The sequence below is a fragment of the Pholcus phalangioides genome, unplaced genomic scaffold (assembly GCF_987345545.1).
Source record: "Pholcus phalangioides strain wild (caught in Gottingen) unplaced genomic scaffold, Ppha-v1.0 ptg000008l_1, whole genome shotgun sequence".
NCBI lineage: Eukaryota > Metazoa > Arthropoda > Arachnida > Araneae > Pholcidae > Pholcus > Pholcus phalangioides.
In genome coordinates this window covers 48,711,057-48,724,453 of record NW_028301601.1, presented here as the reverse complement: position 1 = coordinate 48,724,453, position 13,397 = coordinate 48,711,057, and the positions used below count along the sequence as shown (strand labels likewise).

The 13,397-nt window shown below is 42.9% G+C and overlaps 1 protein-coding gene across 1 annotated transcript in view; it reads right to left on the bottom strand.

Annotated features, from left to right (window-relative positions):
- LOC149084429 (uncharacterized) overlaps window positions 1-13,397 on the bottom strand; it is a 64,505-nt gene that overhangs the window by 48,232 nt on the left and 2,876 nt on the right. Inside the window, exons 4-5 of the mRNA XM_089235314.1 lie at window positions 4,394-4,488; window positions 1,312-1,404 (exon numbers count right to left, since the gene is read on the bottom strand). Coding sequence (XP_089091440.1) covers window positions 1,312-1,404; window positions 4,394-4,488 — 188 coding nt within the window. The remainder of the gene's footprint in view (window positions 1-1,311; window positions 1,405-4,393; window positions 4,489-13,397) is intronic.

Below are 13,397 nucleotides of genomic sequence, written 5' to 3'. Positions count from 1 at the left end.
TGAAATCTCTTCTGGAATCTTCTCGGGGAATAACTTTCGGCCGACGATCCTGTTTAATCCTGATTAGTTTAGTTACTGTTTTCCCGATTGCGGGCGGAATCTCCTGGCTCTCGATCTATTTTCTCTTACGATTATTTCATTGATAGAATTCTATGTGAATGGGATGTTTCGGGAAAAGTCATGCTGAAATAATCTTTATTTTCGATATTGCATACCTCAGAACAGGGAGTGCAAACTGCAAAACCTTTCCAGTCCACGGGCCAGAAATTTCTATATTGTGATAAATCCCTCTACAACAATTTTTGTTCAGACACGTCTACATTCTAATGTTAAACTTCTGCCTCTCGATAAAACGACAATCGTTGTACAACGATATTTTGTTCTTGGTCGGCAGAGTATCGTTATATCGAAGTTTCACTGTACCATTAAAATAGAATTGCGACACAACAACTTTCAAATTGGGTTTCTCAGGACATAGTGAGTTGAGTGGCATCCCCCTTAAACGCTACTCTATTGACACTTCTGTGTTGGTGCTTGGTGTTGAGCTGTGAGAACCAGCCAATCGCGCGTACTTCCTGGCGGCTCGACGGAGTCCCCTAATGGTACAAACGTGTTATTCCATGGAAATGTTCCACTCGATGGACATTCTCGTGGATAGAAATGAGTCACCATTCTCTGATTAAAACGGCGAAAATAAGTATAAAGAGTTGATTTTTATATTTCATTAACTCTAAACCCCTTGCAAAATGAATGACGCATCTGAGTTCTACACGTTATTTGGATACTTTTTCTAATTGGAAGTATAACCACTAATCACTGTATTACTAATTAAATCGTTCACTAGTAAAAAGCAAGGTGGAATTATGTAACCGTCCTGTATATAGGAAGTGCGGGTAATATGGAATACTGGGTCTTTGCGACTTCCAGATATGGCCCTCCAAGTGGAAGAGTGATAAACTAGGTACAATAAGACTAGGTAGGCACTTCAAAATGCTCCCACGATGCATCTATTTTTATTTTTCATTGCGATAGACTCGTTAAATTTTGTTTTATGTTCAATTCGAATTTCGTTTTCTTCATTTTGTTCCCACAATTCAATAATACCCATCTATCCCATATTGCCCAAAAAAAAAATCTATTGGTTTATAATGTGTGATTTTCTAAAACTTGACTCTAAATTTCATAGATATTCAGGTTTTAGGTTTTTTTCATGTTTCAAATTGGAGTATAACCGAAAAATATAAATAGTGCCCAATGTTACCAGCAACTTGCTTTATATCATAAGTAAACACTGTAGAAATTTCTAGTTACCTGCCGCTTTAGGACAAACTCCGGCGGATACCGCTTTACCTCCCTCTGCTGGACAAATCACACTTTTATTGCAGCCCGGTCCTTCGCATTCCACTTGAAAAGAAATATGTTAACATAATTAATCATTCAATAACCAACAGGAAAAACAATCATCCAATGGCCTAAAATCACATTTAATGAACATCCGCAAGTAATTACATTTATGAAAATAATAATTTTTCCATCGATTTGTTTTTTATAATTGCAAAACAAATTAAAATTCTTAGGAAAAAAGTATAATTATTATCCACAATATTTGCGTTTTTCATCGAAGAAAAGAAAATTATCTGATAAGAAAAAACGCAATGAAAACAATGGCATCAATTAAATGGGAAAAAAAATTAGTTTCGACCAACATGATTATTTTGATTATTTAATTATGTACAAAAAAAACCAGGATTATATATTTTTTCTGTGTTGAAAAGAGCAATTATAATCAGCGATCATATATCTATCGTTGAACACATTCCCTCTCTCCGTGTTAGATGTTAATCACGGGGGTGGGGGGGGGGGGCTTTTAACTCTAAACACCTTAATTAGCAATTAATTAATGCTTAATTGACCATGAGAGAAAATTCCCTTCTTTCTTCTCTTTAAGTGCGTGCAAGATATTCTTGTGTGTGATCTCGTTATTTCTAATTTGGTTCACGGAGATTAGGATGCCATTAAACTGTCATCTAGTCTTTGTTGAATTTAACAACAAAAAAAAGATCAAACAACAAAGAGAGAGAAAAATTTAAAAATTCTCCATAATATATATGTGTATAGTTTGCATCCAGAAATTCTCACGAAATTTCCAGCGCCGGTATTTGTTTATCTGCAATCAGCAATTAATGTTGATCGATGGTATCGTAATTTCCCGTCCCGTAGCAAAACCATTCGTTGATCATTTGGCGCATTAAGAAGGAGGGAAGTGTGTTCAAACTTTGGGGAAAACTTTGTTATTTATTGGATCCTTCCCCAGAGATTTTATAATATTTTCGGCAGTCGTTAGAAACTGAAATTTTCATGCGTGAAAGGCGAATGAAAGAAATTAGATTGTATCTTGGAATTTTATGCATTTTAACGCGAATGTATTATTTAGGCAACGTGTAAAGTTTGAAATTGAACGAAATTTGTCTAGATATAAACAGGGATTTGTATTTTGCTTCATCCTTTATTATAACCGAATACATCATGAATTGTGGAGCATGAATAAATATCTAATCTTCGTTCCTGTACAGGGTGATTCCATAACTCCCTTTTCCGCATTTTAATGGCGAACCGTTGGTCCTAAGAGGAATACTTCCAATTAGAAAAAAGTATCCAGATAACGTGATTCATGTCGTAAGGGATTGTATAGTTATTCAAATAATAAAGAAAAAGTAACTTCTGTTATGCACTCTCTCCTCAAACACCCAGAAACCAAAGAAACAGAAATGAATCGATCTGCCTGTTTTTGCTTCAAAAAAATGCTTGATTAAAGCTGCGGAATTTAATTTATATATGGGCCCATAATTAATTTCAAAACACCCTGAACTATATGGATTGAGATGCAAGTATATAATATAATATAAGACAATACAGAGACATTAATTTTCATTTTCGAGCTTGAGAAGATATAAATAAAAAGCTGAAATTTATGTTATTGCTTGGATATCCACCTCAAAAGTGTGTCTGGTCAATTATTTTATACTTAATTTTCTGGGCTTCGTTTCTCTAAGCGAACTCAATATTTCAAAAATCGAGAATTCAATTCAATTTTTAAAATTATTTATGTGGCGGAAAACCCCACTCAACTTACGCATTTCTATGCTAAAATCGGCAATTTTAACATTGATCTCTATGAGGAATATCGTGTATGTTTGCACCGAGTCACTTGATCTTCCGACGAAAGTTGTTGGGCGACACCTTTCTCAGCACTGCCAAGGCGGAGACCGCTGACGTCATGCTCCCTCCAGTAATATGAGCTCGATGGTTTCATCATCATATGTTACAGAACATATCTGTAAGCTCCCCATACGCTATCTCCACTATTTATATGAAGCGCGTAGAAATTAATTGAGTTGGGGGCCACATAACGTGTTTTGTTAAACGGGACTTTCATACTAGGCAGCCAATTAATTAATTCCGTTGCTCCCGATTCTCGATAAATGCTTTGGAATACGATCCTGCGATGCAAATGACGGATTAAAATATTCACGGAACACAAGTGACAGGTACAGATGTGCCGTTTCAAGGAATTTCAAGCTCGCGACGTCGGATTTACACGAATTTCTTCGTCCACATAACAACACGCAAACGCATTTCTCCGAATGTGTGTGTACACGTCGAGATTTAAATTCATTCACATCAGCTCAAGTGAATTGAATCACGAAAATTTTGTGATTTGAGGCGGAGTAGTAGAATCCGGGATTTTCCGAGCCATAGATATAATGGCGACGATTTTGAACCATTTTAGTCCCCTAATGCCTGAGACACTATTCAAAGATATAATCGTCGTCGTCAGTTTTCGCTGGTGCGTATATGAAGTCAAAATATCAGATTCGGAAATTGATGAACAAGTGCTCGAGAGTTTAGTAACCATATGTATCGAATTATTTCGCTCGCGCATTATCCGATTTATTCGGGGAGTCGGAGATTTCAAGTCGTATTTTGGTTCAATGAATAGGTAACGTCGTGGGCTTAAGCTCAGTTTCTGGACCGGCGCAGATAACGAGGAAGACAACAGCGATAACATAAAAGCCTTCGTAATCATCAGCTAGGTTTGTGAATTTACTGTGATTACTGTTATTAGGATACAAATTAACACTTCAGCAGCACAAAATGTGTCATTCCAACCAGGGGAGCAGACATCGAATTTGCATTTGATATGGAACCGAGGAAAGCAAACAGCTAGGGGTAGAGTTTTATAATTTGCGTGGGTGATTGTTCACGCGTTACAAATTAGTTCAGAATACGTAATTTATAGCTGCAATTTTTTGTTTTCGTAGCACAAGTTATATAGAAAATATTTCATAATATATTTTAATAATATTTCATAAATTATAAAAATACCACTTACATAATTGAGGTTTACCGACTCTCCTGGATTCACATCTTGCTCCATCGAACCCTGGTGAACATTCACATGTCCAAACCGTAGAACCTATGTAGTACCTGTAGAAGAATGATAAATATCATACCAGCTCCACGGAATGCAATATACGCGATATATAAAAGTAAAAGTTCGTTTTATTTTCACTTACGATTATTTCAACGCCTTTCTGAAAAAAAAGTTCCTGAATCCGTCGCCAGGGGGCGTCGGGACCCATCCCATCCTTTCCGCCATGGGTCATTTAGTGGGTTTTGGTGGTGGTCCCATGTCTCTGTGACCACTGGTTCGCGAGTTATAACGATTTGTATACAGAGGGTCGACGCGAGAGAGCTCGTGCACCCCCTGGACCGACGGGCCTATGCGCTGATTGGTGGAAAGTTTAAAACGACATAACTTTTGAACGGCTACACTTAGAAAGACGCGATAAAGACCTATGTCTTGTAATCGACCATGGCCGAGCCAATGGGAGGGTCGCCGAAACTCTCGAACGAAGGCCTGATATTTTCCCACGGAAGTCACTCGTTTTAGAATGCGGCGATCCCCCCCCCCCAAAAGCCCGTCATCTGCGATCATCGACGAGACAAAAGCAAGTATAGGCAAGAGTCAAGGGCTGTGTCAGGTTGTCTCGAAACTGGAAAACGCCTTTCTGAAAAAAAGTTCATCAATCCGTCGCCAGGGGGCGTCGGGACCCATCCCATCCTTTCCGCCAAGGGTCATTTAGTGGGTTTTGGTGGTGGTCCCATGACTCTGTCACCACTGGTTCGCGAGTTATAACGATTTGTATACAGAGGGTCGACGGGAGAGCGCTCGTGCACCCCCTGGACCGACGGGCCCATGCGCTGATTGGTGGAAACTTTAAAACGACATAACTTTTGAACGGTTGCACTTAGAAAGACGCGATAAAGACCTATGTCTTGTAATCGACCATGGCCGAGCCAATGGGAGGGTCGCCGAAACTCTCCAACGAAGGCCTGATATTTTCCCACGGAAGTCACCCGTTTTAGAATGCGGCGATCCCCCCCCCCCCAAAAGCCCGTCATCTGCGATCATCGACGAGACAAAAGCAAGTATAGGCAAGAGTCAAGGGCTGTGTCAGGTTGTCTCGAAACTGGAGAACGCCTTTCTGAAAAAAAGTTCATCAATCCGTCGCCAGGGGGCGTCGGGACCCATCCCATCCTTTCCGCCAAGGGTCATTTAGTGGGTTTTGGTGGTGGTCCCATGACTCTGTCACCACTGGTTCGCGAGTTATATCGATTTGTATACAGAGGGTCGACGGGAGAGCGCTCGTGCACCCCCTGGACCGACGGGCCCATGCGCTGATTGGTGGAAACTTTAAAACGACATAACTTTTGAACGGTTGCACTTAGAAAGACGCGATAAAGACCTAGGTCTTGTAATCGACCATGGCCGAGCCAATGGGAGGATCGCCGAAACTCTCCAACGAAGGCCTGATATTTTCCCACGGAAGTCATTTGAATAACCAATGACAAATTCGAACGTCCGGGAATTTGTCAACCTCCGAGGCCCGGTAGCTTGGTTGATATTATTTGTAGTTACGGTTTCATTTATACGTCATAATACGTTCATCTGAAGTATTGAGGTTTGAAGGCAGGGCCGTCTTAAGAGCATCATGGGCCCCCGGGCCAAATGGTTTTTCTGAGGCCCTACCAGGCAAATTCTCGAAAATCTCAACCAGATCTCATTTTTGTGAAGCCCCTTTCCTCTTGAAAATTGGGCCCATGCCTTAAGACGGCACTGTTTGAAGGTTGCTTACGTCAACCCATCCTCAATCGCATTCCATCTTAGAGTGGCAAAACCCCCAAAGTGGCCTCTCACCACGTGAAGAAGGCAACCGCATAGGGAACAGTGATGGGCTATAGCGGAAACGTTGACGGGTTTCCATGATCGCATGACCGGAGATACGGTGGGGTGGGGGGGGGGGCATTGCGCCTCCTAGCGTCAAAGGTAGAGTCGACAGATCTAACGTATATATGAATTGACATGATCATCATTGTGCCCCCCCCCCCCAGACTTCCAAGTCTACCTCCACCTATGCATGATCCCTAACCTGGAAAGGAGTACAACACGCGTGCCTAAACTACACGGGGAGGAAGGAAGGGGAAGCGGCAAGCAGCGATTCTGTCCCGTAAAAACGGGACGCATGATGTTGAAAGCGTTGAAATTCGGGGAATGGCACGCGCTCTGAAAATGCATCTTGTGGTGACACGGTTAAGTAACAGGTTGGCTACTACCTCCCCCCTTCCGTTAGGCTCTTGTACTTCCCTCAACCCCCCCCCCCACACACACACACACACACACACACACAGACTTCCAAAAAGCGGATCGTCGTTGGTTTTTCTTTGTTCTGAAAATTTGATCCGAGACGTAGCAGCATCAGGATCACAACCTACTCCCAACGGTGTCTTTAGTGCTGCCATCTGCTTTCCATGTCAGCAACGACAACTACCTCACGTCTGTTTTTCATTTAAGTTAAATTAACGAAAGTGTCGATTTAGAAAGAAATACGCCTTTAGAGCCGAAAAAATTACTGATTTAGTGAATAAATGCCTCTAGAGACTCTTCAGAATTGCACGGGGAGGGGGGGGGGATAATTAAGACAAACTTCCATAAAATCCCCCCCCCCTTGACACCCCCACATCCAGAAGCAGGGGCCCTAGGCTGGGATCTCTTGCGGGGCCCCTTTATGATGAATTTATAGCTTGAAGAAGCAAAATAATTGCGAAAATTACCCCGGGGCTGGAGCCTTGTCAGCCCATCCCTTGTGGGGGTCATGTTCCCCCCCCCCCTCTCTAAGGTAGGTTCTGCAATGCCCCTGAGCAGAATATAATTCCGTGTCACATCTTTCCATTGCAGAATAGAGAAATCACATCTACATACTGTTCATGAAACGTAAGTGTTTCCTTTCGTGGATTCGTGATCAGTGATCGATAATCTTGGGTAGAATGAGCTCTTAAAAAGCTTTATATTTTCTTTCGGAAGACGTATTTAATCGGAGGAAAACAATTTAAAAAACTTCAAAACACAAAACTGCTGACGGAAAAACTTGTGTTTACCGCACGGCTTTTAATACAATAACGATTATACAGGAATTTCGGCAACCAAGGTCATGCCCCTGATAAATGATTGCCAATAAATGGTACCCAAAGTCACATCTTTGCCAGTTGCTTAAATGCGGTGTCACCGAGACTTTTTTTACGGCTGCTCGATGGAAATGACCACGGCTGTCCTCCATGGGTGTTTTCCCTAACGACGACGGCAGTCATTGACGTCACGACAACGTGAAAGGTCGCTTAAAATCTAATTTTCTGCCGAAATCCGGAGAGTTGGCGGGACTGTATATATTCGTCAGCGAAATACGGTACACGAAGGATTAGGTGCCGTTCAAGTATTACGTAAGCAAATTTTTTGCCATTTTTGACCCCCCCCCCCCTTCCTTGTCAACAAAATTTCGTCATCAGCTCTGCCCCTCTGAATCCTAACGCATATTGGTGAGATCAGAGACGTACACGGGAGGGGGGGGGGGCGTAGGAGGGCTAGTGCCCCCCCCCCTTCCCCACGTACACAAAATTATTCTTTTAATTGAAATTTCGGAAGAAAATGTTATTTGAAGGCTGTGAACTCAAAATTTGTCTTTGATAAATTCAATGCGACCCACCCTCTAAGCCATATAATGATAAATCGCATAAAGGCCCTTGGCCCGCGGACCAAATATGGCCCTGGGTGTTATTTAATGCGGCCTGCCTTCCTCAAACTTGATTTTGTAAAAATGAACTAAGCGGCACATTTACAGATCGCTTAAGTGTCCCGTGGTACAATTCCAGAACATTGAAGCGGCCCGTGGCACATTTTCAGATCACTAAAATGACCCGGAACACTGTTCCAGAACACTTAAGCGAACCCTGACACATTTAGAGATCCCTTGAGTGGCATGTGACATAATTTTAGAACACTTAAGTGGCGTCCAGCGCGGTTCTACATCACCCACGTTATCCGCGGCACATTCTCAGATTATTCAAGTGATCCGCGGCATATAATTACGGATCACTTGAATGATGCGTGGAACAGTTTCAGAGCACTTAAGTGGCCCGGACACATTTCCAGATCACTTGGGTCCACGAAACATTTAGAGATCACTAAAGTGGCTCTATAGGGCACTTATCAATGGGTGGGGGGGGGGGTGTTACTTTAAGTGCCCAGAAACTATCGAAATGTTTTTCTCGTTTTTGGCGCACCGAGTAAGATGCCATTACGAATATTTCATATTTTCATAAAAGTTGGTTGATGACGTAAGCATTATCTAAAGCCCCCCCCCCCCGTCATCAAAAGTCAGCAAATCGGAACCCCCCCCCCCCCCCCCGTCGATGATGACGTAATACTTGAACGGGCCCCTTACGTACAGTATGTGATGCGTTAAGAGAAAGTTAAACTTTCGGGGAGAAGGAGTTTTTTGTATACAACAGAGTATCATCCCTTTTAACTCACAGTGGCCATACGACCCGTATTTCTCGGGACATTATTCCCCCGTGATTTCCGTCAAACCGATATTTTTATGGAAACGTCCTAAACTTTACTTAAATTTTTATTGTTGGTTGAAATCGTGGACCAAAATTGTCGTCCCCTGAACTCGTATCGTGATAATTATGATCAAATACATCACTTTGTCGCTCTTCAACCTATTTTTTCTCTTTTCTTTTCAAGAATTCGTTTCAACTCGATTCGCTCTGATGTTTCATTTCCCAGTCATTGGCGATTTTTTTGGGCTGTTTCCAACGCTTGGGCCTACCCGGGCACGACCCGGGGGCCTCTAGAGAAAAGGGGACTCACAAAAATTAGATTTGGTTGAAATTCTCTGTAATTAGGTCCTCAGAAAAACCACTTGGGCCGGGGGCCCATGATGCTCTTAAGACGGCTGTTTCAGCAACTCTCTTTGCTCACTTTTAGCCTGCCTCGTTTCTCTTTTCAGCAAGAATTGGCGATAATCCATAATTTCCAGTATTTAAATTCCCAATTTCCCGTACTTTTCCTTTAGGAAATATGGCCAGCCTTGACACAACGAGGTCGATGTCATAGTGTATTTGTGTGTGTGCAATGAAAACTCGTAAATCACATTTGAAACAAAACAACTTTTTATGAGACGACAAAAGAAACCCGTTTCCTTTTCGACAAATAGCATTCACAAATTCGCCCCCCCCCCCATCGCCAAGACAAAAACGAAAATAATAATGATAATGTTAAGAGGAAAACCCCGTGTTTTGATACCTGAGGATGTAGGGCCACAGATGTCGGCGAAACGTTAGGACGTAAATATCCCGGATCTTGGCCAGGTTAACAGCCCGGAGATGGAATACACTCTTGGAACGTTTTCTCACTTGGTGCAACCCCCTCCTCTTGTATCGTTAGCGTCGAGTTTTCTTGGATATGAAACGTACAAATTTTTGTCATTTCCCCAGCAAATTACAACAAGTTTGGAAAAAACACCTAGAGGTGACGCCTTTCCCTTTGATGGGATATTTCAAAAGGGAAAGGCGAATTTCTTCTGCTCAAAGAATAAACTGGAAACCGCGTTTCCTTTTCTCTTCTTGATAATTTCAGTAAACAATGGAATTTCAAGAAAGCTTCGTGGGGAACACGGGGAAAAAACGGGACAGTCAGGATAACCAGAATTACGCGAGAATACGGGAATGTCCCGGGAATATGGGGCCATATGGTCACCCCTTTCATATTGAATCAGGGCTTCGTAACGTTTGGGAAAGAAGAAGAAAAAACAGGATAAGGAAACCTAAAAAAAAAAGGGGGGGGGGGTTTCCTGATGATATACATCGAAATTTATCGTTTTTAAAGAGATTTTTCCCTCCTTACAACGTTCTGGAATTTCAGTTGCTTTTGAAAAATTAAAAAACGTTATAAGCGGGTTCCACTGTATTTGATTGAACGCCGGCCACGAAAGCCTAACGTGTGGATTACACTATCAAAGTTTGATAAAAAATCTTTTATTTATAAAACTTGAATAATTCAACCAATAAGCGCATCGGTTACATTCGAGCAAATGCAACCGGTGATCTTATTCTTTGAATTTATCAAGTTTTATCAAAGAGATTTTACAAAACTTTTATAGTGTAATCCCGGCCTAATACGTATTTGATCAGGTGTTTTTACCTCTATCTTTGCCAGGGCCTCCAACCAAGGACCCGGGGCCATATCCGCATATATTTGGTGCCCCCCCCCTCGGACTGGATTTATATCTCTCGCTTCCATTGTTACAAATTTTTAAACAACAAAAAATAAACCGATGAGATTCATCTCCAGGCTCCTTCCCTCCGAAAGGAAACCTGTCAATTTCCACAAAAGGGGCCCCCGGACCTGGAGGCAGGCCGAAATCCCCCCCCCCCCCCCCGTGAGGGTCACAAAAAATTTTTACTTGTTTTCATTTTACCAACAAACAATATCCACGGTCGCCAACCCGTGACCCATTTTACATGTTTTTGGGGGAAAAGGTCCGGTCTGGATTTATCTCGGGATTCCGCTGTAAGAAATTTGTCAACGTTAAAGCAACAAGAAAACAATGAGATTCACCCACGGCCCCTCGAAATGAAACCCGTCATCTTCTCCCCATGAGCGTATGCGTCCAATGTCCCGCCCTAGGTGCCCTGTGTGTTGGGAGCACTGGTGATAGAGCGCACACGTGCCTCTCGTTGGTCGGCTTGGAGGTAGGGGCACGAAGTCATTGAAACCCCCCCCCCCCTCTTAAACACGTTTCGGTTAACGGAAATAAAAAAAAAAGTATAGAAACATAGAAAACGTCCGCGCTTCCTTATGCTCTAAAATCTGCAACACGACGCTCCAAGAAAAATATAAAAAAAAATGGAAGCTGGTGAACAGGGTGCAAAAAACGAGGAATCTCTCGTGAATCACCAGTCACGGATGCCATTCACAACACGTGCAGCCGCGTATGTACGCAGCAACTTTAGTAGGGAATCTGCGATAACGAATAGCAGGAATTCCAGGCCTCAATGAAACTGTCATCCACCGAAACCGCGCAAATCGCCCACACGTGTGGAATGCTGAGGATAAACTTCCCCTCAAATGACACGTTTTTCCTATACATATAACGTTTCTCTCACATTATTATAAAGAACCCGCCACTTCTGCTATCTTTCAAACGGAGTATTTGCTTTTGAGTGAAGAAGAGCACCGGAGTCACCATCGCCCCCCCCCCCCCCCACTACGGCATCGACGACTGAGAAGTGTGGTTATCTCCACAAGGCTAAATAATTAAAAAAAATGGCTGTACATTTTGCTAATTCTCGCCAGAAAATAAATGCTAAAAGTGAGCGAAATCGCTAATTATTGCTGAAATAACCCAAAGAAAAAAACCGAGAAGCAATTACGAATTAAAATACGAGAATAAACGGGACATTTAAATATAAAAAGGTCGGGACGGGTCTAACATCCAAGAGAAAAACCGTAAATGCGGGTCATATGAACCTGAAAAGGCGGACAAAAGAGCAAATTTTCCTAAACGTAGGAAGACGTTTGAAATGACATCGAAAAGGTGGACGGTTGGTAACCCTACCCGTAGGCCAAACAGATAGAAAAATAAAATATGAGTACCGCGAGAGTCACTTCATGCTACCATCTATTGTCGATGTGAGAATATGAGTGATAGATACGGTAAAGGGTAAGGCACCTCGCATGTATACCGACAGGGACGGGCTTAACTATTTTGCGGTCCGGTGCGAAAACAGCTGCTTTGCGGCCCTCCGGAATTACTCTTCCCGATCCTTGAGGGGGCTGAAATAAGAGACTGAGCCCCCCCCCCCCCAGGTACCTATGCTATTCTCTGACATAGGCATCCGACCCATTCTGCTGCAAAATGTGGGCGCCATCTCTACAACAACTGTACACAGCACAATGCAAGGGCTGTCAGGGCTATACGACGGATTATCTGCCCAGAGTTACAACTAAGTACTCTTTCAGCTGTGACAAGCACGCATTTTGCCGCACCCTTCCCCCCTCCCAAGTTGTTTTAAATAAGTACCTCGTTAGAATGAGAATTCGTCGTTATTTCTTGTCCAGCGTCCCTTAGCAAATAGGGAACGTGCCCACAAATTTACAGGGCACACAACTTGGCTGCTTTTTGCATAACAGGCAAATCCCTTCCCCACGCCTCTGCCTCGAAGAGCCGCCCAAAAATAGTATTTGTCCAGGGCACGAAGTTATGAGCTGCAGGCCGTGGGCTCGGGAGGGGGTTGTCAAAATCTTAGGTCTCGAAGGTTCCCTGTCTTGGATAGAATCTTAAGATATTGCTTTGATAAGAATTCAAAATTTAACTCAATGTAAACAAAGCCTTTTTAATTCGTTTTGCGGCCCCTAAAATTTACTTCGCACCTTCGTATGTCCGGCCCCCTATACCGAGCACAGACCCAACCATCGCCCTCCACCTTGGAGCGGCAAAACCAGTTTTCTGTTAAAACTGGCGTCTAACCGCGTTAAGAAGACAACAGAATAGGGAACATCATTATTGACTATAGTGGGAATGTTGACGCCGCACTTTCCCCAAAGGCAGATGAGTCAGCCTGGGGTTTCCACGATCGAGGAAGGGGATGGGAGAGTGACCAGCACGTGTGCCACAACTGCACCGGGAGGAAGTGCGGGGGGGGGGCGAAGAAAACGATCGTGTGTCTCGTAAAAACGGGATGCATGATGTTAAGCGTTGAAATTCAGAGAATCGCACGCGCTCTGTCAAAATGTTTCTTGCGACACGGTTACGAAACAGGTTGGCTACCCCCCCCCCTCCGCCTCCAGGTGTGTAGAATCACTTAATTATGTTTTTGTTCTCTTCCCCCCTCCCCCCATTGACTTCAAAAATGTGTGGACCGATTCATAAACTGCCAACGACCCGAAAACTTTCATGAGACGAGAAAAGGAAAGGAGTTCTTTTCAACAAATT